We start from the raw sequence: 20,951 nt of genomic DNA on the forward strand, positions 1-20,951 counted from the left end.
TATTTGCTTTATTTTATGTTATTTTCCTCTCTTTTAAAATAATTTCTTTCTTTATTTCTTTCTTCCCCTTCCATTATTCTCTAGTTAAATTTTATTAAATAGTACACTGTACTTTTGACCAAAAAAATAGTAAATTGTGCTAATATACCTAAAATACTAAAATATATGAAACATGTAATAAATAAGTATATTGAATTTATATTGTAAGATATAATTAAATCTAAATATATAAATAACAAATAATATTAAGTTTTAACTTTTTTACTGTGAATATTAAAATCTCTATCTACCTTTATCTCACTATTTTTATGGGATATGTCTAACTTTACCCCGTATTAAATAAGCACTAAAAGTAGGGGTAGAATAAAATTTTATATTAACCGTCAAACGCACTGTCGAGATAATCTGAACAGCGACATAAAAAAAAAGGAAAAAAAAAAAGGAGAAATCGGACGGAGGACCTTGTCCGTATTTGCTGTGCGACCCCGTGGCGTAAGCCCCCATTAAAAAAAAACTCCCGCACGACCCGCCAGCTCATCAAATTCCACTTCCGCCCCTCCATTTCCATTTCTAGCGACCACCTCCTCGCGCCTCTCCTCCTCCTCTCTCTCTCCACCCCTCCCTCCCTCCCTCCGCCTCCGCCGCCGCCGCCGCCGCCGCCGCGCCGCCTCGGCCGTGCCTCCTCCGGCGAAGCAATGCTGCCCTACCGGACGACCGCGGAGGCCGAGGCGGCGCTCGGCCGGGGCCTCACGTACGCCGAGTCGCTCTGGTTCGACTACTCCGCCGCCAAGTCCGATTACTTCCTCTACGGCCACAACCTCCTCTTCCTCTTCCTCGTCTTCACCCTCGCCCCGCTCCCCACCGTGCTCCTCGACCTCGCCCGCCCCGCCGCCGCCGACCGCTTCAAGATCCAGCCCAAGGTCCGCCTCTCCCCCGCCGAGATCCTCAAGTGCTACAAGGACGTCATGAAGATGTTCTTCCTCGTCGTCGCCCCTTTGCAGCTCGTCTCGTACCCGGCCGTCAAGGTGAGGGGGCTTTCCCCCCGGCCTCGCGGTAGCCCGCCGGGCGTGCTTCCGTGAGGCTTCGTTTCTGGGAGTTGGATTGGTTGGGGGGATTGGGCGTGATTTACGTGGCATTGTAGAAATCTGGATTCCGATCGTTACTATTGCGGATATCGTCGCATTTTGGCCGCAAAGGCGATCGTCGCTTGCCCTGATTTTCAAAATTTTGACTTTATCCGTATGATGCGATTGATTTGTCTGACATGCAGTATTTACGCCGCCTGCCTCTTCGCTGACATTCGTGGGTGGTTCATTTCTGAGAAATTTTTGCTCCTTTTATTTTCCTTGCAGTTGCATTTGGCCAGGCATTTTCATGTTATGTCACCCGCGTCTGATTTTATTTGGACATTTTCAAGATTTCTGACCATTTTTTTTTATCATTTGCTCTGACTTTCTATGTCGTAATCAGTATCGATGGATACTCCGAGCGCCGAGTTCGTGTAATCGCGGATCGGTGTTCGATCTCTACGCTGGGCGTACGCACAGATTGAGATGTTCTTGATCGTCAATACGTTGCAAAATGAATTTTTTTATTCTCTTTTGTGTATGTATAGATGGTTGGGATCACGACGGGATTGCCATTGCCATCATTGTGGGAGATTCTGGCGCAGCTCCTGGTCTATTTCTTGATTGAAGACTACACCAACTACTGGTTGCACAGATTGTTGCACTGCAAATGGGGGTATGAAAAGATCCACAGCGTTCACCACGAGTACAGCGCTCCGATCGGTTTTGCGGCGCCATACGCGCACTGGGCTGAGGTTCTAATCCTGGGGATTCCTTCTTTTCTTGGGCCTGCGATTGTTCCTGGGCACATGATCACGTTGTGGTTGTGGATTGCTTTGCGGCAGATTGAGGCCATCGATACTCACAGCGGGTACCCATCCTTTTCTAGGCCATTTCACTATAATCATTGCGCTTTCACGGGTTGTCTTTTTAATCTTTTGCTGGTCAGTTTTCTTTATAACGTGATAAAGATATGAACAAGTGGGACGGAATGATGACAACTTTGAAAGTCCTTGGGTCCCTTTCTTGATTTTACAAGAATTCTCACTGAAGTGGTTAGATTTGGGGAATCTTCCCACGTAGGCAGCCTTTAATTGTTGGAAAATGATATCGACACGTCTCTTTTGGTAGGCTTTGCGATTCACGTCGCAGTACTCTAACCTTGTTGTTATTGAAATAGTGACTTTGGACCGACACCACAATAAATTGTTTCCATTAAATGGGGACACAAGTAAAAAAGTCTCCAAGTCTCAACTCATAGCAGTTTTCTAGTTATTCGTGTTCGTGTGGTGTCAAATTCTAGTTTCTCTAAATAAATTTATTTAGGCTCTAATCATGTTCTTTGTGTTGTGTCAAAATTGCCACCGTGAAATTCTACTGGGAATGTTGAGCTCCTTTTGCCTCCTAAGAGCTCTTTTTTTAAACTCTCTGTTTTAGATCTAACCTAGCTGATTATGTAATAATTTGGTTCCCTTGCTTTCGGTGAGTTTGGAATATTTTTAATATCGCATCGTTCATGCTTTATTAGTGCAGCTTCTGTGTGACGTTGGATAGGTTACTGGAAAAGCTTTAAAGTAGTTGTATAGAACTATAAGTTGCAGGTAAGGATGAAGAAATGGTAACTTAGAGAAAAGAAAGGATGTAGTCTATGGATGTTCTACAGGTGGATTTCCACTCTAAAGAAATGTTAGCGTGAGGGAACATGATCATCTGTCCATTTGCCAAAGCTTGGTCCATTCGAAAACTGTATGTCATGATGTTGAAGTCTGGTATACTTGATGAGTATGAGCGAAAGAGATTGAGCACCAAGTTCAGGATTAGCCTTAAGTGACACATTCTCTGACGGCATACCTAGTGGCCATTCTTCAATGACTTGTAGTATTATACATCTCGAGCAATATGAGCTATATGCACTAGAATGTGTCCAAATCAGAGCAAGCATCTGCTCAATGCTCTCCTTGTGAAATGTTCTGAAATTCAGGCCATATTTCTTAAAACTAGTTGCCTCATAAGTTTCTTTTTATTCTTAAAGAAAAAGTATTAGTACAAAGGTAGACAAGCTTTTCGTGAAATCTAGCAAGGTCTTGTATGTTGAACTTGAATGGTGCATAAGAATAACTGATTTGCTTATATTTTCTATTTTTGCCATAAAGAGGTTTTGCTATCTGATTGCTGCCTTTTTCTTGCTGAATCATGAATAAGGTCCAAGTGTTACTCATCTGCATGTTGCCATTTGATAAAGATATTGTCTCTGAAATTGTGTGTATGTGTTCTTTTTTGGGTAAATGCATCCACTTGTCTGATTATTGACCTTTGGTGGGACATCTGGGATGTTGCTTGAGTAGAGCTTTAGAGAAGTTATGTAGTCAGTGAAGATCTTCCTGACATTTGCTATATTTTAACCTCTAAACTATGAATGCCATGTATGAGTTATTTTCTTTTATTTTGCTCATACCTTTTTGGTCTTCCGTGCAATTTTTAGTGGATGTGGAACTTCATGCGCAGATTAGATTGTTCTAGTATTGTAAACAGCATAAAAGGTTTATGATGGTAGGTCGTAAGATAATTGCTGCTCTCTCTCTCTCTGTCTCTCTGTCTCTCTCTCCCACACGCAGTTAAACTACGTCTCTTACGAATTAAGATTTTATGCACCGATGAATTTAGCTATACCTTTATCTCATTACAGGAGACTGTCAAATAAGGGTTTCCATATTTAATTTAACCCTGCATGGAAATTTCTCTGATCATTGGAGACATTTGACTGCAATGCAGAAAACAAATTTCATTGTAACTTTTTGTGTCCCTGAGTTCTTCAGTGAGGAGCACTGGCCAATAACCACTCTAATTCATGGTTCTATTGTCTGAATTGAATTTTTCATGATACCCTTAGTGCTTAATTTGGCTAATATCCTGTTGCACAGGTACGAATTGCCTTGGAGTCTTACGAAGTACATTCCATTCTATGGTGGCGCAGAATATCATGATTACCATCACTATGTGGGCGGTTTAAGTCACAGCAACTTTGCTTCAGTGTTTACCTATTGTGACTTCATTTATGGAAGTGATAAGGTGAAGCATTTGTGGTTTGGTAATACCTGTTGTGCTGTCTGTTAAATGATTGATTTGCTGATTTCAATTCTGTCATGTTCGCCAGGGCTATCGGTATCAGAAGAAACTCCTCGCGAAGGTAAAACACTTATTTGCTGCTTCTTCAATAGCTTTATCTTCGGCAATAATATCATCTTCGTGAAGTATACATAAGTACATCTGGACATTAGGGGTAGATATTACCTGGTATTTTGGCAAGTGGTAAGTGATCCATTGCTTTGAAGCCCTCAGATTATTAGCTACCAAAAGATTGTATCATATGACACTCAAAATAGAGCTATTATTTAGATCTACGTAAATTTCTTTTAAATCCTTTTGGCATCCCTCATCTTCTGCCGGAATTTGCTTAATCAATCGAGCAAATGCATCTCTAACCTTTCCTGTATCATGTTTTTTGTACTTATCTTTTCTTTTTCTGGATCAGATGGAGGAATTGAGAAGTGGCGATTCTACTCGAGATCTTAAAGCTGAATAGCTTAGAGGAACCGCTGTATTCGTTCTTTGGTGGTGGTCCCTTATCGCGTTGACCGCTTATCATTTTCCCAAGACTACTGCAGTTGAGCCAGCATCTCATGCGAATCCGGCTATAAGTAGAGCCAATCATGGTTTAGGTGGTGATTAACTTGGTCTGTGTCTTAAAAAATGTGTTTATTATTGGGTAAGCTTCGAGAGGGGATGCCAAACTATCTGGGGACTGAAGAAGACTTGAGTTTCTGTCTGACATTAAGGAACAGAAACGGTTTTCATTAAGGGCATCGTTGTTACTTCAGGCTCGGAATTTTGGCCCTCGTGCACGCGAATTCTGCTTCTCGTGAATACACGAGGTTATGCCCCCCCTTTCCTTTCCTGTCTTCCTCGATGTACAGCCTCTAAATAAAAAGACAATCCCGTGTTTTGATGAGCCTGTATTGTGTTGCGGGCAACTTCTAATCCATATGGATGGTAAAGCTTTGTGGACTAAAGGTGAGATGGATTGTCTTTCTGTTTATGCAAAAAGATGCAACAAATGTACTGGCGAAATGATCGAAAACAAAGATCCCGATGAGCGACTTGAACTTTCGACCTGTTAATTGTGCTAGTCCATCTATGGGTTCGATGCAAGGAGGTCTTTTTGCCTGATCAGAATGTCAACCAACAAAATCGAAAGTTAGTGGGGGATCTTTGTGAGGATAAAGAATAAAGGTCCTGCACTAGCCGAAGGAAACGTGTCAAAATGCAGGAATTGAAAGCGAAGCTGAGTAGGAGAAGGCCGAACAGGTGGTCGCGGGCTGTCATTTCGCTGTTGAAAAGGATGGGTGGACGACCGGTTCCTATGTCTTTGGTCCGAGGAATCACGTCCATATCTTTTGAAATCATCGCTGTCGTCGTTTCGCTTTCGCACTTAATTTAGACACAGTCAAGTCAAAATCTGGCTAAGACGACACTTGCCAAGCAGCCCGTCTAGCTCAGTCGGTAGAGCGCAAGGCTCTTAACCTTGTGGTCGTGGGTTCGAGCCCCACGGTGGGCGTCTCTCCCTTTTTAATATTTTTTCCAACCCAATATATTAGAATCAGCCTTTTTGCTTGGGCTTCCACTTTCCAATTAGGGCCAAGCCCAACATGTTCATGCCAGCATTCCCATTTTCAGTCAATTGTCCTTTTCTTAACCATCATCATGTGACATTTCCTAGGGGGTTTTTCTGTTTACACTCTCTATTTTGTCATTCCGACTGGAATTTCTTGCTTCCTAATTCCCTCGAGCACGACCAAGTTCTAGGGACTTGACCCGATAGATCATGGGCCGGGCCGGGCCGGGCCCGGTATCTTTGGCACTGACCTAGTAAAAAACTAGATGCTGCCGAGGAAATATGCTATTTCCTTTCTCGTGCTAGGAGGACCGAGAGGGGTAAGCTCCACCCAAGATGTGCCCCCCACACACAATTACCTCATCCGTTCAAATTGGCTCGCGCATTGTACTGCCCAGATGCAACCATAATTTTGAAAGCGCCCCCTCTCTCGCGCTTTGAAAAGTCTTCGCCGCCTAGACTCAGGTGTTTGGTTGACTCGACATTAAAGCCACGTACCTATCCCCGATTCCTTCCCCTCGTTTGATGGCTCGACTCAGCTCGCGACTCGAACCAATCATCGAAAGAATCAAGAGTGTAAAAATCCCTGGAAAAAAAAAAAAAAAAGAGGCCAAAATTCGACACTGTGCTCTCCAGATGAACTCATGATTGGGGGCAATATCGTCATATAAGCCGAAATACAGCGTCCACGCTCTTTTTTCCACGAGGAAAAGTCCAGACACGGTCTTGATGCTGACGGAGAGCTAAAATTTCAGGCTCCCCTCGGTCGACCAATTAAAGTTTAAAAAATCCGAGGTGATTTCCTAGGTGGGAAAATACATGTAATAATTGAATATAAAAAAAATTGAAAAAGGGAAGGAAGAGGCCCTCGCTAATATTCTCCACCAAACGTGGGGTCAGCAATTATGGGACTTTTGATCTAAATTATGACCACCTGTTTTTCTTTTTTTTTTTGGGCTGAGGGTTTTTTTTCTCTTTAATCCACCGACGGCTAATATTTCCTCTTTCCCCCACTTTTTCCCCCCTACTTTTTCTAAAGGAGCGTTAAATAGCATAAAGTCATGGTCATTATTCCTTGGACGTATTTTTTACTTTGAGGGATTTTCTTCGATAGTTCGTAGAATAAACCGGAAAAGGAAAATTCGGGATTCTCCGATTGCCGCCACCGTGCGCCTTGGGCGGCGGCCGTCCGACGGTTATCTCCCTAGCCCAAGCCCCTAATGGGCCCGGCCACCCACCGTTGCCCGACCCTGATTTCATTGTATGTGTGCGATCTGCAAAAAGGGCGTTGGGACAAGCAGCCCAAGACAAATGGAAGTTGCTTGTACTATGGAAAAAGAAGAGGGAGATTTATATATTTTGTACAGTTTTTTCAAGATGTTTGGCGAAAATTATCTTATTGCTGCTAATACGAATAGCATGATCTGCCTTCTAGACGATATTGATGCTTTGAAGATAGCATGAATCCAAAAAGACTAATCGTCTCGTACGACCTACTATCAATTCGATTGAGATACAATGAATTTAATATACGATCTTGTTCTTTTACTTAATTAGGAAAAGTTATTTTCCTTGGATGACTCATATGAGATTGGCAAGGGCCTTTACTCTGCCCCACATGGGCACTGTGATTGGACCTAGTGTGAACATTTGATCGGAAAAAAGCGAGGATGTAGAACTTTCGAGTATTTCGATAATTGATAGCTTCTATTAAGGACGGGTTGTGCCGATGATCGAGTACAAACGAAGCAAATCTTAACAGCGTGCCTTATGTGAAGGCACAAATACGAACTCGAGATATGCCTAGCACCCACCATTTGAATATTTTGAAATCGAGTAGGTCAAAAAGGCTCTTTATGGTTTACCAAGATTTTGGGTTGGTATTGAATGCTACTTACTTTAATTCACAGGATTATTATGTGCTCTAGGTTTACCTTTATCCATTATTCTTTAAATTCCCTCTCCCCTCCTCCAAAAGTCACATATTTTCAATTTTCAGTTGCTTCTGTTTGCAAAGATAAAGAGTCAGACAAGTGACACTTGATAGGTGAATGGGTGACACATACAATCTATAGTATATTACGTGTTTCCTTGCTTCACTTTGATGATGCTTGCTCCCAAAATAGAAATCTCTCCGAACACCGAGTTTCGAAACCCTAGCTCCTTGAAATTCTTATTCCACGCATGACATATGTGGAAAACAAAAGGGTTGCATAGATTATGTACCGGAGATAGATCACCTCCTAATAAATGCGAGTGTTGAGTTTAAAGAGAGAGAAGAGTGAGTGAGAGAGATGGTTGATCTTTTGGGGGCGGGCGGTTGTATTAACTATGGCAAATCAAAAGGGTATTGCTTGAGGACAAAGACAAGGTTAGGAGCATCTCTTTTAAAGGGATAATAAGCAACAGCTAATAGCTAACTAATGTACTTTTGTCCTCCCAACCGTGTAGCTTCTCGTTGGTTTCGGCAGCCTCAAGCAATTCAATCCCACCATTTCCTCATATATATAATAAATAACACCACACAGCATTGATCATGCAGGGAAAAAAATGTCCCTTGGACTATTTTCGACTTGACGGATAATGGAAATTCTGGTTATATAATAGCTATCCTCTAGATTGCTTGAATTTCGAGTTGTATGAATTTCTAGGTCGCACTTCATGTTCGAACAATGGAAAGTTGCTCAAGTAGATCTGATGTTTAGCACAAGCCAAAAAAAGTCAGAGGAAGGTACTCATAAGAACGATGTGACTTGAAGGTGGAAAGCTTGGGATTGAATATAGCCGAATTTGTGCCCACTTTCATACCCGACCCGAAGGACAACGTTCGTGGGCGACGTGGGTTCGTGATGAACGAGCTTGAACTGTATGCAAGCAAAACATAAAGTAAGCCAACAATGAATTCCCGAGCCGGTTCAAGACCATAAGGTAATCTCTTCTCAGAGTCATTCTTTCTAAATTTGGAGCACCGGACTAATCCCAGATCTGTTACGACAGGCCCTCCATACCATATATACCATATAATTACTAGAGATATATAGACCTATTCTTCTGAGGTAGACCCTACAAGAATGTGCATATATGGTAATTCAAACCCGTCTTAACTGAGGAGGACAAATATGTTTATTACTTGAACAACTCCTTAGAATAAATTCCTTTTGTGACCCATTTTCCCGAGCTTTCCTAGTTTCTAATGTCCTAGGAATTTCATTTTATCCCGAACTTTGGTCCATACGCGTGCATACTTTTTTCCCATCATATAGTTTAAGGTTTTTTTTTTAAGACATATGGAGGAAATGCAATATGTGAAGTGAATTGAGCTTCTCCTTTCTCGCTTCCTTTTTCTTTTCTTTCCCAGATCATCCTTCGAAACCTTCAGAAAAGCTTGATCACTCTTATTCTCAATGTATGCAAACAACCAAAGATTCTTGGTAATCAATTCGTCCATGAATACTTCACGGGTCAGGCTTGAGAAATATTCCACCACGGAATCCTTGATGTCATTGAAATCGACCTTGCACAAAGTACCACTCGTGTATCTTTAAAAGAAGTCCAGAAAATAAGAAAAAGAAAAACGAAAAAAGAAGCTTGTGCCGTACATATTAGTTGCCCATAAAGCTTTCGAGTTGAGAAAAATATGCTCTATGACAAAAAGAAATTTTGTCCCATAAAGCTTTCGAGTTGAGAAAAATATACTCTATGATAAAAAGAAATTTTGTCCCATATTATTGGAAAGTAATCAACTGATTAGGTTACTCTTAATATAGTGAGTATCGATAATTTTTGGATATTAGATATTTAAAGTACTTTACGAGTTATAGGTAGAAGTCCACCTCTTATCAGTGGATAACATCGCATATAAGTACAGTACTCTCATATATCTGTAGTAGATAATTGAGTTATGATAGCTGAATCTATAAAGCATACTATGGAGCCAATGATACCAACTGAGCAAATGGCAGCAGTGGTTACTCTACGAAGGCCTTGATTCCAACGCTCTCGATATGATATCTCTACACTTGGTCAAAACCCTAGCTACCTGTGGACATGATCTGGTTCAAAGCGTGGTTTGAGGAGGTAGGGCGTTGCGACCCTTAACCCTATTCGTTCCCTCATGCTCACGCATGTGAAGTCATGGAGTTGGAGATGGTGGATTGTGGCATCCGAAGCTTCGACCGGTTTGAGATGAACAAAGGTCAGTCAATTAGTACGAATTCATGGTCATTTCGAAAACTCTAATTTACTTACACTGCTTGATTTGCAGCACTATAATGATGCAAGACACAGAATTAACATTTTAGTGTTCTTTGAGAGAGAGAGAAGTTGGTTGATTACATAGCTTTGGTTATGGAGAATATTTTATTTCTTTTTTGTGTAATTCGGCATCAAAAATTGATAGCGTGGAAGAGTAATAGTCAATTTTAGATGAAAGCCCAATTAGACATCTCCATTTAATAAGTTCTGTCTTATTAGAAAAAAGGACTCCTAGCATTTATGCTTTGAGCTCATTTAATATCATAAAACTAAAGAATCTAAGGTATGGAGTACATGCGATAAACTTATCAAATTCTAAGGACGACAAGACAAAGGAAAGTAAAAAAGGTAACAAGATAGTTTACTTTGTTTTACCCCCTGCTTGCTACGTGTCAAAATATGAGAGGGAAAACCAAAAACTATTATTTTATGTAGTTGGGTCATAATCAGGACATACCAAAAAAAAAAAAAAAAAAATCCCTCAGAAACCCTAATCTCCTTTGTGTACTCGGTTTTTCACAACTCACAATCTCTAAAAGAGCGAGGGCACACATTGCAAAACCCTAGGAATGAGGAATTCTTGTTGACCTCACCGTTCTACATTTGAGATTTTCTTTTGACATATTCAAATGTAGGCATTCACAATTGTATGTACTCTTTTTTCATAATTTTCCTAAAAAGAGGATAATATTATTATATCCGAATTATGGAAAAAGAGAAAGCGATAAGTAGAATTCAGAATAATGGATAAACGCAGGCAAACAGGCCATCAACCCTAATATCTGCATATAAAAGAGGGAAGCCCTTCTTCTCTATCTTCTTCTTTTTAAAATATCTTTTCCGGGTTTTTCTTTTTCATTGGAGCTCAATGCAAGACACGGGCGCTCTAGAAATTAGTTCTTTTTCCTGGCCTCCATGAAAACGTGATTCTCGATCCACCCAAGAAGGGAGAGGTGCGGTTTGTGGGTGTGGGGAACACAGGCCATGATGATACTGAATTTAGGGGACATTGCTTGAAACCGAGTTTATATCAGCAAAATCGAATATCTCCCCCCTTTTCGTGACTTTATTTGTTGCAAAGATTACGATGTTTTTCTTATGCTCTGCCCCCACCTAGAGAAGAGAATTCCTTCAATAGGGCAATGGCCTCTCACCCCCCCCTTCCTAATTCGATCAAGTTTCACACTCGCACATGTCACTTTCCAAGGCACTGTAGTTTTGGATCTATATCCGCACTTAGCCCGGGGATGAAAATGGTTGGTCCAGGAAAACGCTTCGCCTGTCGAAAACCTAATCTTTATTATTTTTCAGACGATACACATAGTATTATACCATATCATATTCGAAACCGATATCTTTATGGACCCGAAACTTTAAAAACAGTATTTCTTCCTGGACGTCCTTGTAGATTATTCGAGTGCCTTCTTGTGCATACAGCTGACTACATATTTTACTGCTAATCATTTTCAAGAACATGCATATTTCGCACCTTGGGTCAAAAGTGACCAACGGTGTTCTGTTCGCATAGATTTAGGAGGTAAAATATATACCATTGAGACTATAAAATCAGTCCTTTACTGTGAATTTAATACTATAGTTTCCCAACAGTATCACTTCAACATCCAATGGAATGGCTTCTTGATTCGGTTTTTATTCATGTGATGTCGATATGCGATTGACTGGGGCGAAATATTTTAAGAGATTAGGACACATAGGGAAGTATTAAAAGATGTGGCCGCGGTGTGTGTTATCAATAGTTTAGTGCTAAACGTCATTATGTACTCCACTTGATTGAAAATTAGAAAAAAGCTCGATTAGTTGGAATCCTAATTAGTCAAGCAAACCACCCAATTCGTTTGTGTTAACCCTCACAAAGATGGGAAATCATAAAAATAAATATATACATAAATATGTGTATATATTATATGGTTGTGATTTTATGCGCGTCGAAGTTTTTTCTTTTTCTTCCTAGGGTTTGTTGGTTCAGTTGAAAAGAGAAAGAACAACAACGGACAAAGGACTTTTCAAGCAAGTGCTTTAATTATGGGATTAGGAAAAAAGAAATCTAGAAAACCCTAAGTGTTTGTGTGTGCGTGGGCATAAAAGTAATCGAAAAGGACAAGAGCAAAGCTTTCCTTTGATTTGTCGATGTAGCTTCTAAGATCTGCCCAAACGATTTTCTATGCTATTTTCTGCTGGAGCAAAGAGCAAAGAGCAAAGAAGCTAATCCCTCCCCTTTTCTTTCTTCCCAATCCTGCTGGCGTACCTCTCCATCTTTTACAAAGATATGATGCCTCGTGGAACCGTTTTTCTCGGTGAATATAGCGAAGAGGAATGAGAAAGTTTGCATGCGATCAGCGATATAACGACAACCGTTAATGCAGGAAGATTATCCAAAAAATCCTAAGTTTATTGTATGGTTGCCAATTCAGTTCTAAACATTTTAACTGTGTCAATTTAGTCTTAAACATTTTGACAATTTGTCAATTCAGTTACAAAACCTTTTGATTGTACCAATTTTGTCATAAATCTTTTGATGTTTTGTTAATTTAATGGTAAATTTTTTAATGATTTTCCAATTACTCATTTCAACTAAACATCTGAATAATAAGTTTATGATTAAATGGACAAATTATCAAAAATTTTAGAAATAAGTTAATACAATAAAAGGTTTAGGACTAGAATTGTCAACATGTTTAAGAGTAAATTGACATAATTGGAAGGTCTGAGATTGACTTGGCCACCGTGTAATAGATTTAGGACTTTTTGAACAATTATCCTCTAGTTATGCTAATGTGACTTCATCAATTATCGGATCTCCTCAAATTCAAAATCCATTATCTTGATAGTTGTTGATCAAGTTTATATATATTTATGAAAACGAAGAGACACAATAGATCAAGCAGATTGAGCATCGTGTACATCATCACCTTGTACAAGGATTTTCTTTGCGCGTGCCTTATCATCGCTAATTTTCCATTTAATCTATAAGCTAAGTGTCATTCCTAAAGGAAGATTGGTCATTTTCATTTTAAATATAGGGTCTGTTTGTTCAAAGGAAAACTATTTCCGAAAAATTCTTTTCCGACTTCTCGACTTTTCAGTGTTTGGACGACATAGAACATTTTTCATAGACCAAAAACAACAAGCTTAAATAGGAAGGAAAACAACTTTCTTTTCTGACAAGAAAGAAATCATTTCCCTAAACCAAAATATAAATGGAAATTATTTTTCTTTATCATAAAGTTCATAATGAAACAAACCCATCCTTAGGTACTTATATGTCCATCATGCACCAGGTAAGTCACCAACTCAAATTTAAACAATTTAGTTTTAAACCTTTCTATTGCGTTAATTTAGTCCTAAATCTTTTAATGATTTGTTAATTCAGTTATAAAACCTTTCAATTGTACAAATTTTGTCCTAAATCTTTTGGTGATTTATCAATTTAGTCATAAACCTTTTGATGAATATGCAATAATAGGTTTAAAACTAAATTAGCAAATTATCAAAAGATTTAGAATTAATTGACACAATGAAATGTTAAGGATTAGATTCGTCAAAAAGTTTAGAATTAAATTGACATCATTGGAAGGTTTAAGATAGAATTGGCTACTGTGCAATAGGTTTAGAACTTTTTGAACAAATATCCCTAGTCATACTAACGTGACTTCATCAATTATTAGATGTCCTCGAATTCAAAATCCATTATCTTGATAGTTTTCGATGAAGTTCATATATATAAAAGAAAATGAAGAGATGCGATAGATCTGGCGATGTCACACAAGCACCGTACGCGTCATCACCTTATTGCATGAAATCCTTTTGCTTTTCCTTTATACGAGAATTTTCTTCGCGTGTTCCTTACCGTCGCTGATTTTCCGTATGACCTATAAGCCAAGTGTCTGTACTAAAGGAATATTAAGCATTTTCCTTTTAAATGTAGGGTACGTTTCTTCGAAAGAAAACTGCATCTGAATGATGTTTTCTGACTTTCCGGTGTTTGAATGACAGAAAATGTTTTCCTCGGATGGAAACAATAAGTTTAGCTTGGAGAGCGGGGGAGGGGAACACCTCTCCCCAAACCACCATATAAACAAAAACTAACCAGTTTTCATAAAAAAAAAACAATTTCCTAGAAAAATATTCTCATTATCACAAAGTTTTTAGCAAGACAAATGCACCCTCAGATGCTTATATGTCCTCCATCCAAGTGCATCGGGTAGTCACCAACTCAAGATTAACCAAATTTGGATTAGTTAGCTTTTCCATTAATGATCAAAGGGAGCCAAAGCTAAAATTAAAAAGAAGAGGAGAAAAGAAAGAAAGGGCCATCCTAAAATTCGGTGCTTTGTACTATATCTACGTAACGAGAGGGAACGGCAGGGCCTTTGTAAAAGCGGGGAGTGAGGGGCAGTTCGATGTGAGCTGGCATCCGTGGGGGAGGAAAAGTCTCACGTATCCGACGGGTCGTTTCCCAATTCCCATTTTCGTGTCTCCCCCTCTTGGACAATTTTCCCGTCCTATGAATGAACTCATGTTCACGTATGCATGGTCTCCCCCTCCCTCCCTCCCTCCTCCTCCCCACCCTTCACTCCGCATTTTCTCCATCCCTCCTTGTAATTACCCCCAAATTTCTGCCCCGGAAAAGGAAGAGAAAGAAAGAAAAAGATGATGAGATGCATCAACAAGGACGACATGAATGGGTCCCGCGATCGATATTCGGTAAAAACATCCGGCGGTGTAAACCCGTCACTTTCGATTCGACGCGATTGCAAGACCTTGTGACATACCACCGAGAGAGTCATTCAGAGTTATTACGATGTCCGTAAAAACTTTTGAGAGTTACTTGACTTTTGATATCAATCTTTTCCCCATATTTCGATGCGCTTTTTCTAAGTCTTCTTGAGCGGCAGTCAATGACGGGGCGACAATTTTCGTCTCGACCCATAAGAGGGTCTAGCCCGTCATAGTTTGATCTCTAGGAAAGAAGAAAAGAAGAAGAAGAAGAAGAAGAAGAAGAAGAAGAAGAAGAAGAAGAAGCTAACCTAATCCGTCTGAAAAAGGACTTGTGTCGTTTGAATTTTTAGCATGGTGTACGAATTTAACTTAGGCCTAAGCTTTAGTTATTTAGTTGCGACATAGGGCGTTTTCATCGAGACCTCATGTAATATATCAATAATGATTTTTCATCGCTTCCATTGTCCTCATTGCGGGGTAAAAATTCGAAAGAAGACAAACTCACTTTTGTGCGGGCGCGTGTGTAAATTTAAATTTAATAAAATTAAATATACGTCTGCGGTGACGAGGATTAAATCCTAAAATACAACCCTCCTCATCCTCACTTTTGTCTTAACTTAATATTTTAAGTAAATAAATTAAAAGGAATTCAGGTCATGTGTAAGAAGGCAGGCCTGGAACACGAATGGCGCAATGGGCCGACTCCCTTCGAGGGAATTTTGTTGGCTGTTTTGGTCAACACTGGCGCTGCTCTAGAGAGAGAGAGAGAGAGAGAAGACGATTAATAAATCGTCATTATTATAATAGTAAAGAAATAATAGTTCAAATTTGATTTCCTAGGTTACCCTTTGTTTTGTCTCCGTATGAATACCCACATGGACAACAAGTCACATTAGGAAATTCATGGGGGAAGGAGAAAAAATTAATAAAAAAGAAAAAATCAAACCCGGCAATCATGAAAAAGCAAATCGCCCCGGATTTTTTTTTTTTTAAAGACAATAGTAATAAAGAAGAAAGAGAAAAGACTCCGCCCAATAAAATCGATTCGGAAAGGGGAAGAAAGGAGGAGGGGAGGGGGAGGGGGAATTAATATAAAAATACGAAATGGGGGATTTTTAGGGGAAACCGGACAGAAACAAAAGTCTCACCCACAACAACAACAACAAAAGACGCCCCCAAAAAGAAATGTTAAATTAATCGTCTTAAATCGAATTGATTAATTAATTGATTAATTAATTAGTTAATCAATTAATCAATTATCGATTTTTTTAATCCGGTAATTAATATAATTATTAATTTCGGGGTGAGGGCAACGGAGAAAAAGGGGGACGGGGAGGAGAGAGAGAGAGAGAGAGAGAGCATGAAAGGAGTGTCAAAACAGAAATTCTCCCCACTGATTGCGCGTGACTATCACTTTCCATAAGGGAGCAAGTGACAGCCCGGTCTCTCACGTCGCGCGAGTCTCGTACGTGGGGCAACGCTCTCTCCCTGTTGATGCCATCCCCATCAACGTCCAATGATCCCCCTCCCCCACGCGCGCCCCCTCCCCGCGCGTGCGCCCCTGTTCCTCCCCTCTGCTCTTCCTTCTCCTGCTGCAACCCCCCAACACATCACTCTCGCTCGTACACGCCCCAACCCTCCTCTTCTCTCTCTCTTCCCCCCCTCTCCCTCTCATGTCGCCTTATTTTCTCTCTCTACCTTCTTCTCCTTCTTCTCCTTCTCCTTCTCCTTCTTTTACCAGCGCTCCTCTCTCTCTCTCTTCTTGCCTCGTTTGCAAGTCTGCTCCTTGCTTCCACTTCCCTTCCGGAAGCAGCACCTCAATTGAACCCCGTCGCTGACGACCCTACCCGCCAGATCGCCGGAGCCGGCCATGGACGCCCGCCGGAGACCGAGCTTCCGGCGACCGAACCCTCTCTAGCAAACGAGAAATGCCAGCTCCCACGCTCCTCTAAAACTCTCCCCACCCTCGAACGCCCGGAAATTTTTTGTGTGTCTTTTCCCTTAGCCCTTGTTAGCCGCGAGTGAGAAAAGCGAGGAACGGGAGGTTCGGACGAGACCCCGTCTCTGGTTGAATGGCGGCCACCACGAACACCTCGCAGCCGCCGCCGCCGGCGGCGCAGGCGGAGTCGGTCCCGGTGTCGCCCTCGGCGGACGAGCTGACGGCCAAGGCGGTGAACAAGCGCTACGAGGGGCTGGTGATGGTACGGACGAAGGCCATCAAGGGGAAGGGCGCGTGGTACTGGGCGCACCTGGAGCCCATGCTCGTCCACAACGCCGACACGGGGCTGGCCAAGGCCGTGAAGCTCCGGTGCTCCCTCTGCGAGGCCGTCTTCTCCGCCTCGAACCCGTCGCGGACGGCGTCCGAGCACCTCAAGCGCGGCACCTGCCCCAACTTCGCCTCCGTCCCCAAGCCCATTTCCTCCATCTCCCCCTCCGGCACCCCCGTGGTCACCCCGCCGCAGCCGTCGTCCTCGGCGGCCGGCCCCGGCGGCGGCGGCGGCGGGGGGCACCGCAAGCGGAGCAGCTCCGCCGCCCGCTCGGTGCACTCCTACGAGGTGTCCCCGCTCGCGATAGTGGATCCGACCCGGTTCTGCCCCGACTACAGCCCCACGACGACTGTGGTCCCTCATCATCATCAGCATCAGCAGCAACACCTCCATCAGCATCATCATCAGCAGCATTTGGTCCTGTCAGGTGGGAAGGAGGATTTCGGGGCGTTGGCCATGTTGGAGGACAGCGTCAAGAAGCTCAAGAGCCCGAAAACCTCGCCGAGCCCGACCCTCAGCAAGACCCAGATTGACGCCGCCCTCGATCTCATGGTGGACTGGGTGTACGAGTCTTGCGGGTCGGTCTCCTTCTCGAGCTTCGAGCACCCCAAGTTCCGAGCTTTCCTCGGCCAGATGGGCTTGCCTCCGGTCTCGAGGAGGGATTTCACGGGTTCGAGGCTGGATGTCAAGTACGAAGATGCCAAGGTCGAGTCGGAAGTGAGGATCAAGGACGCTATGTTCTTTCAGGTGGCGTCGGAAGGGTGGAAGTACCGGGATTACGGAGGGTTTAGCGAAGAGAATTTAGTGAATTTGACTGTTAATCTGCCTAATGGGACGAGCGTGTATAGGAGGGCGCTGTTTGTTAGTGGCTCGGTGCCTTCTAAGTATGCAGAGGAGGTCTTGTGGGAGACGGTGACTGGGATTTGCGGTAATGCACTTCACCAGTGCGTCGGGATCGTCGCCGATAGGTTCAAGGCCAAGGCGTTGCAGAACCTGGAGAATCAGAATCCGTGGATGGTCAATGTTTGCTGTCAGGTTCAGGGATTGAGTAGCTTGATCAAGGACTTCAGCAGGGAGCTTCCTCTGTTCAAGAACGTCACCCAGAATTGCTTGAAGCTCGCGAAATTCATCAACAACAACGGCCAAATTAGGAAAAGCTTCCATAAGTATCAGATGCAGGAGTACGGCCACGGCGGGTTATTGAGAGTTCCGTCGCAGGGTTACGAAAATCTGACCTTTGGCATTGGCCCTGTTTACATAATGCTGGAAGACATATTGAATTCGTCTCGGGCGTTGCAGTTAGTTTCGATGGATGAGCCGTATAAGATGGTGGCCATGGAGGAACCCGTCGCGGCAGATGTCGCCGAGATGATTCGGGAAATGGGGTTTTGGAATGAAGTGGAGGCAATGCACTCCTTGATCAAGCTAGTGAAGAGCATGGCAAGAGAGATTGAAACAGAGAGGCCATTGATTGGGCAATGCCTCCCGCTCTGGAATGATCTCCGTTCCAAAGTGAAAGGTTGGTGCTCCAAGTACCACATTGCGGAGGGACTAATCGAGAAAATAATCGAGAGACGGTTCGATAAGAACTATCACCCGGCTTGGGCTGCAGCATTCGTTCTCGACCCCCTGTATTTGGTTAGGGATACTAGTGGAAAGTACCTCCCTCCCTTCAAATGCTTGGCACCTGAGCAAGAGAAGGACGTGGATAAGCTCATAACTCGGCTCGTGTCGAGGGAAGAGGCGCACATTGCCTTAATGGAGCTCATGAAGTGGAGGACGATGGGCCTCGATCCGGTATATGCCAAAGCAGTGCAGATGAAGGAGCGCGATCCTCTCACTGGAAAGATGAGGATCGTCAACCCTCAAAGCAGTCGTTTGGTGTGGGAGACTCACCTCACCGAGTTCAAGTCGCTCGGGAAAGTCGCGGTTAGGCTAATATTTCTCCACGCGACTTCTTGCGGGTTCAAATGCAATTCGTCCTTCTTGAGATGGGTGTCCTCCCATGGGCACTCGAGGGAAGGCATCGAGAGGGCTCAAAAGCTGATATTTATCGCGGCTCATTCCAAACTCGAGAGGAGGGATTTCTCGAGCGACGAAGATAAGGACGCGGAGCTATTTGCATTGGCAAATGGTGAGGATGATGTGCTAAATGAGGTTCTTGTTGATGCAACATCTGTGTAACATTTTTTTCTCCTTTCCTTTTTTTAGTTACACCTCTTAGAATCTTGAAATTGTAGGATTTATTGAATTCTTTCCACTACCCCTTTTTTCTTCTGTGTAATTGTTCACCTAGAAAAGTTCTGGCAGTTGAGTGGGAGGAGAAAATGACATTGATAGGGTATTGAGTTGAGCTTCTGTATTTCTCATATTGCATCAAAGAAAAAAAAATTATGGAAAGTGGTTGCTCAGTCTTCTCCATAACTTGATTTTGGAGTTTCTATGTGCTTGTACTTGCAGAACAAAAAATTTCTCAGCTCTTCATGCTGTAAAAACAGAGAATGCTGCTCTGAGGGTTTGATCAACATGGGGATTCTTGTAAATTTGTGGTTCCTTGAGTAATTCGATCCTTTAGCTCTCCTTTGGAATTAAAATAATGTTTTCCCTATTTGGATTCCATCGGAATTCGAGTGAAGTACCCAGCGAATTGTGATTGTGATACACTATGATCTCAGGGCTGCTACATTTACCCGGTTCACCAGAGTGGATGGGTGTAGAAAAATCAGTTCAATTCTCCAACTGTAGGGGAACTTATTTTTTTCGCGCCCTTCCCATGTCGATCCCTCAGACATCGAACCGATTCATGCGATCGCACGAATTCTCGAACTGGGAAGAGATCTCACCAATTTGACTTTCTGATTCAACTGCTCATCGATGTCACTTGACCACTTTCACAGGACAAATGAAGGAGGGGGTTTTATAGTTATGCCCATTTAGGCAATATCTTGCCGTGCCTGCAAAAGTCTGTCCCACCCTGGTTTGAAAATCCATTCCAGAGTCAATGGAGCTCTTAAATTGGACTCGGGATTCTAGCGCACGAATCATGTCCAATGTCTTTGCTTTGCTCAATCGTGAGTTTGTGGCATCTTCTTCTGTTATTTTCCTAGTCCGAGGCGAACAGGCACGGGGGACGGTTTCGTACATATCGATGCATCTGGATATATGAGTTATAGGAGCGGAGCGTGTGCTAATTATCCTTTTGATTTCAAATAAGATCTATGGGAGGATGCATCTGGATTTATGAGTTATAGGAGCGGAGCGTGTGCTAATTATCTTTTTGATTTCAAATAAGATCTATCAGAGCGTCTCGATCTCGAGAAGTCGAAGCAGCAGTCTGCTGTACTTACCGTTCAAAAAACGGTTGTTAAGGGTTTGAAAACAAATGCTTGAAGCCTCATCATTGTGCCTTTGAAGTGTTACAAAAGCCCCTGTTCCTAGTAAGCACTTTTAAGTTGTCATGAAAGATTCTGATGAATTTAAGCCGAATGACCATGAATGCTGATAAAACCCAACTCCCCCCTTCTTCCTTTTTCTCTCTCTCTCTCTCTGGTGACAAAGCCGCTCGACAAAGATATCGTGGTCGACGCGCTGAAGAGACCGCCACGAGAGGAGGTTGTTGAGCCAGGGAGTCGTCGGATGCAATGATTAGAAGAGGATCCAAGGATTTGGGTAATTCTTAACTTGGGCAAGAAACCAAAGTTTGTTTGGTCAACTGCACTTGGAAGGACCCCGAGGCACAGAGCAACAGAGCTCTCTCGTTCTATCTCTCTTTTTTTTTTTCAAGCTGGAAAAACACTCACCAACTGTTTTTCCCCTCTCGTCGTCATCGTCCACATCGGCCATGGTTCTTGTGTCTGTGAGAGAGCAAAGGGGCCCGCCACGAAGAAGTGCCGGTCTTTGTCACCGAGCTCTGGTTTTGATGGAGGGAGAGAGAGAGAGAGAGAGAGGACT

At 42.5% G+C, this 20,951-nt stretch overlaps 2 protein-coding genes and 1 non-coding gene across 3 annotated transcripts; all 3 read left to right on the forward strand.

The window, feature by feature from the left end:
• The first annotated feature begins 598 nt into the window (after positions 1-598).
• Positions 599-5,076, forward strand: LOC104441851 (very-long-chain aldehyde decarbonylase GL1-10). The gene is made up of 5 exons (XM_010055096.3): positions 599-1,025; positions 1,616-1,938; positions 3,989-4,136; positions 4,222-4,254; positions 4,600-5,076. Exons 1-5 carry the CDS (start codon positions 696-698, stop codon positions 4,648-4,650), a joined length of 885 nt encoding a protein of 294 aa, XP_010053398.1. The 5' UTR covers positions 599-695; the 3' UTR covers positions 4,651-5,076.
• A 533-nt stretch (positions 5,077-5,609) lies between these two features.
• Positions 5,610-5,682, forward strand: TRNAK-CUU. The gene has a single exon. It is a non-coding gene; the product is annotated as a tRNA-Lys (tRNA).
• Positions 5,683-16,390: 10,708 nt separating this feature from the next.
• Positions 16,391-19,525, forward strand: LOC104441852. Its single transcript, XM_010055097.3, has one exon. It carries the CDS (start codon positions 16,806-16,808, stop codon positions 19,182-19,184), a length of 2,379 nt encoding a protein of 792 aa, XP_010053399.1. The 5' UTR covers positions 16,391-16,805; the 3' UTR covers positions 19,185-19,525.
• Positions 19,526-20,951: the final 1,426 nt, after the last annotated feature.

Source organism: Eucalyptus grandis, chromosome 4 (assembly GCF_016545825.1).
Source record: "Eucalyptus grandis isolate ANBG69807.140 chromosome 4, ASM1654582v1, whole genome shotgun sequence".
In the NCBI taxonomy this organism is placed as follows: domain Eukaryota; kingdom Viridiplantae; phylum Streptophyta; class Magnoliopsida; order Myrtales; family Myrtaceae; genus Eucalyptus; species Eucalyptus grandis.

Excerpts from the sequence above, each read along its gene's own strand:
- LOC104441851 (XM_010055096.3), top strand. The coding sequence starts at position 696 with ATGCTGCCCTACCGGACGACCGCGGAGGCCGAGGCGGCGCTCGGCCGG. Across the intron at positions 1,026-1,615 it reads TCTCGTACCCGGCCGTCAAG|ATGGTTGGGATCACGACGGG; the intron begins GTGAGGGGGCTT and ends GTGTATGTATAG. Across the intron at positions 4,255-4,599 it reads AGAAGAAACTCCTCGCGAAG|ATGGAGGAATTGAGAAGTGG; the intron begins GTAAAACACTTA and ends TTTCTGGATCAG.
- LOC104441852 (XM_010055097.3), top strand. The coding sequence starts at position 16,806 with ATGGCGGCCACCACGAACACCTCGCAGCCGCCGCCGCCGGCGGCGCAG.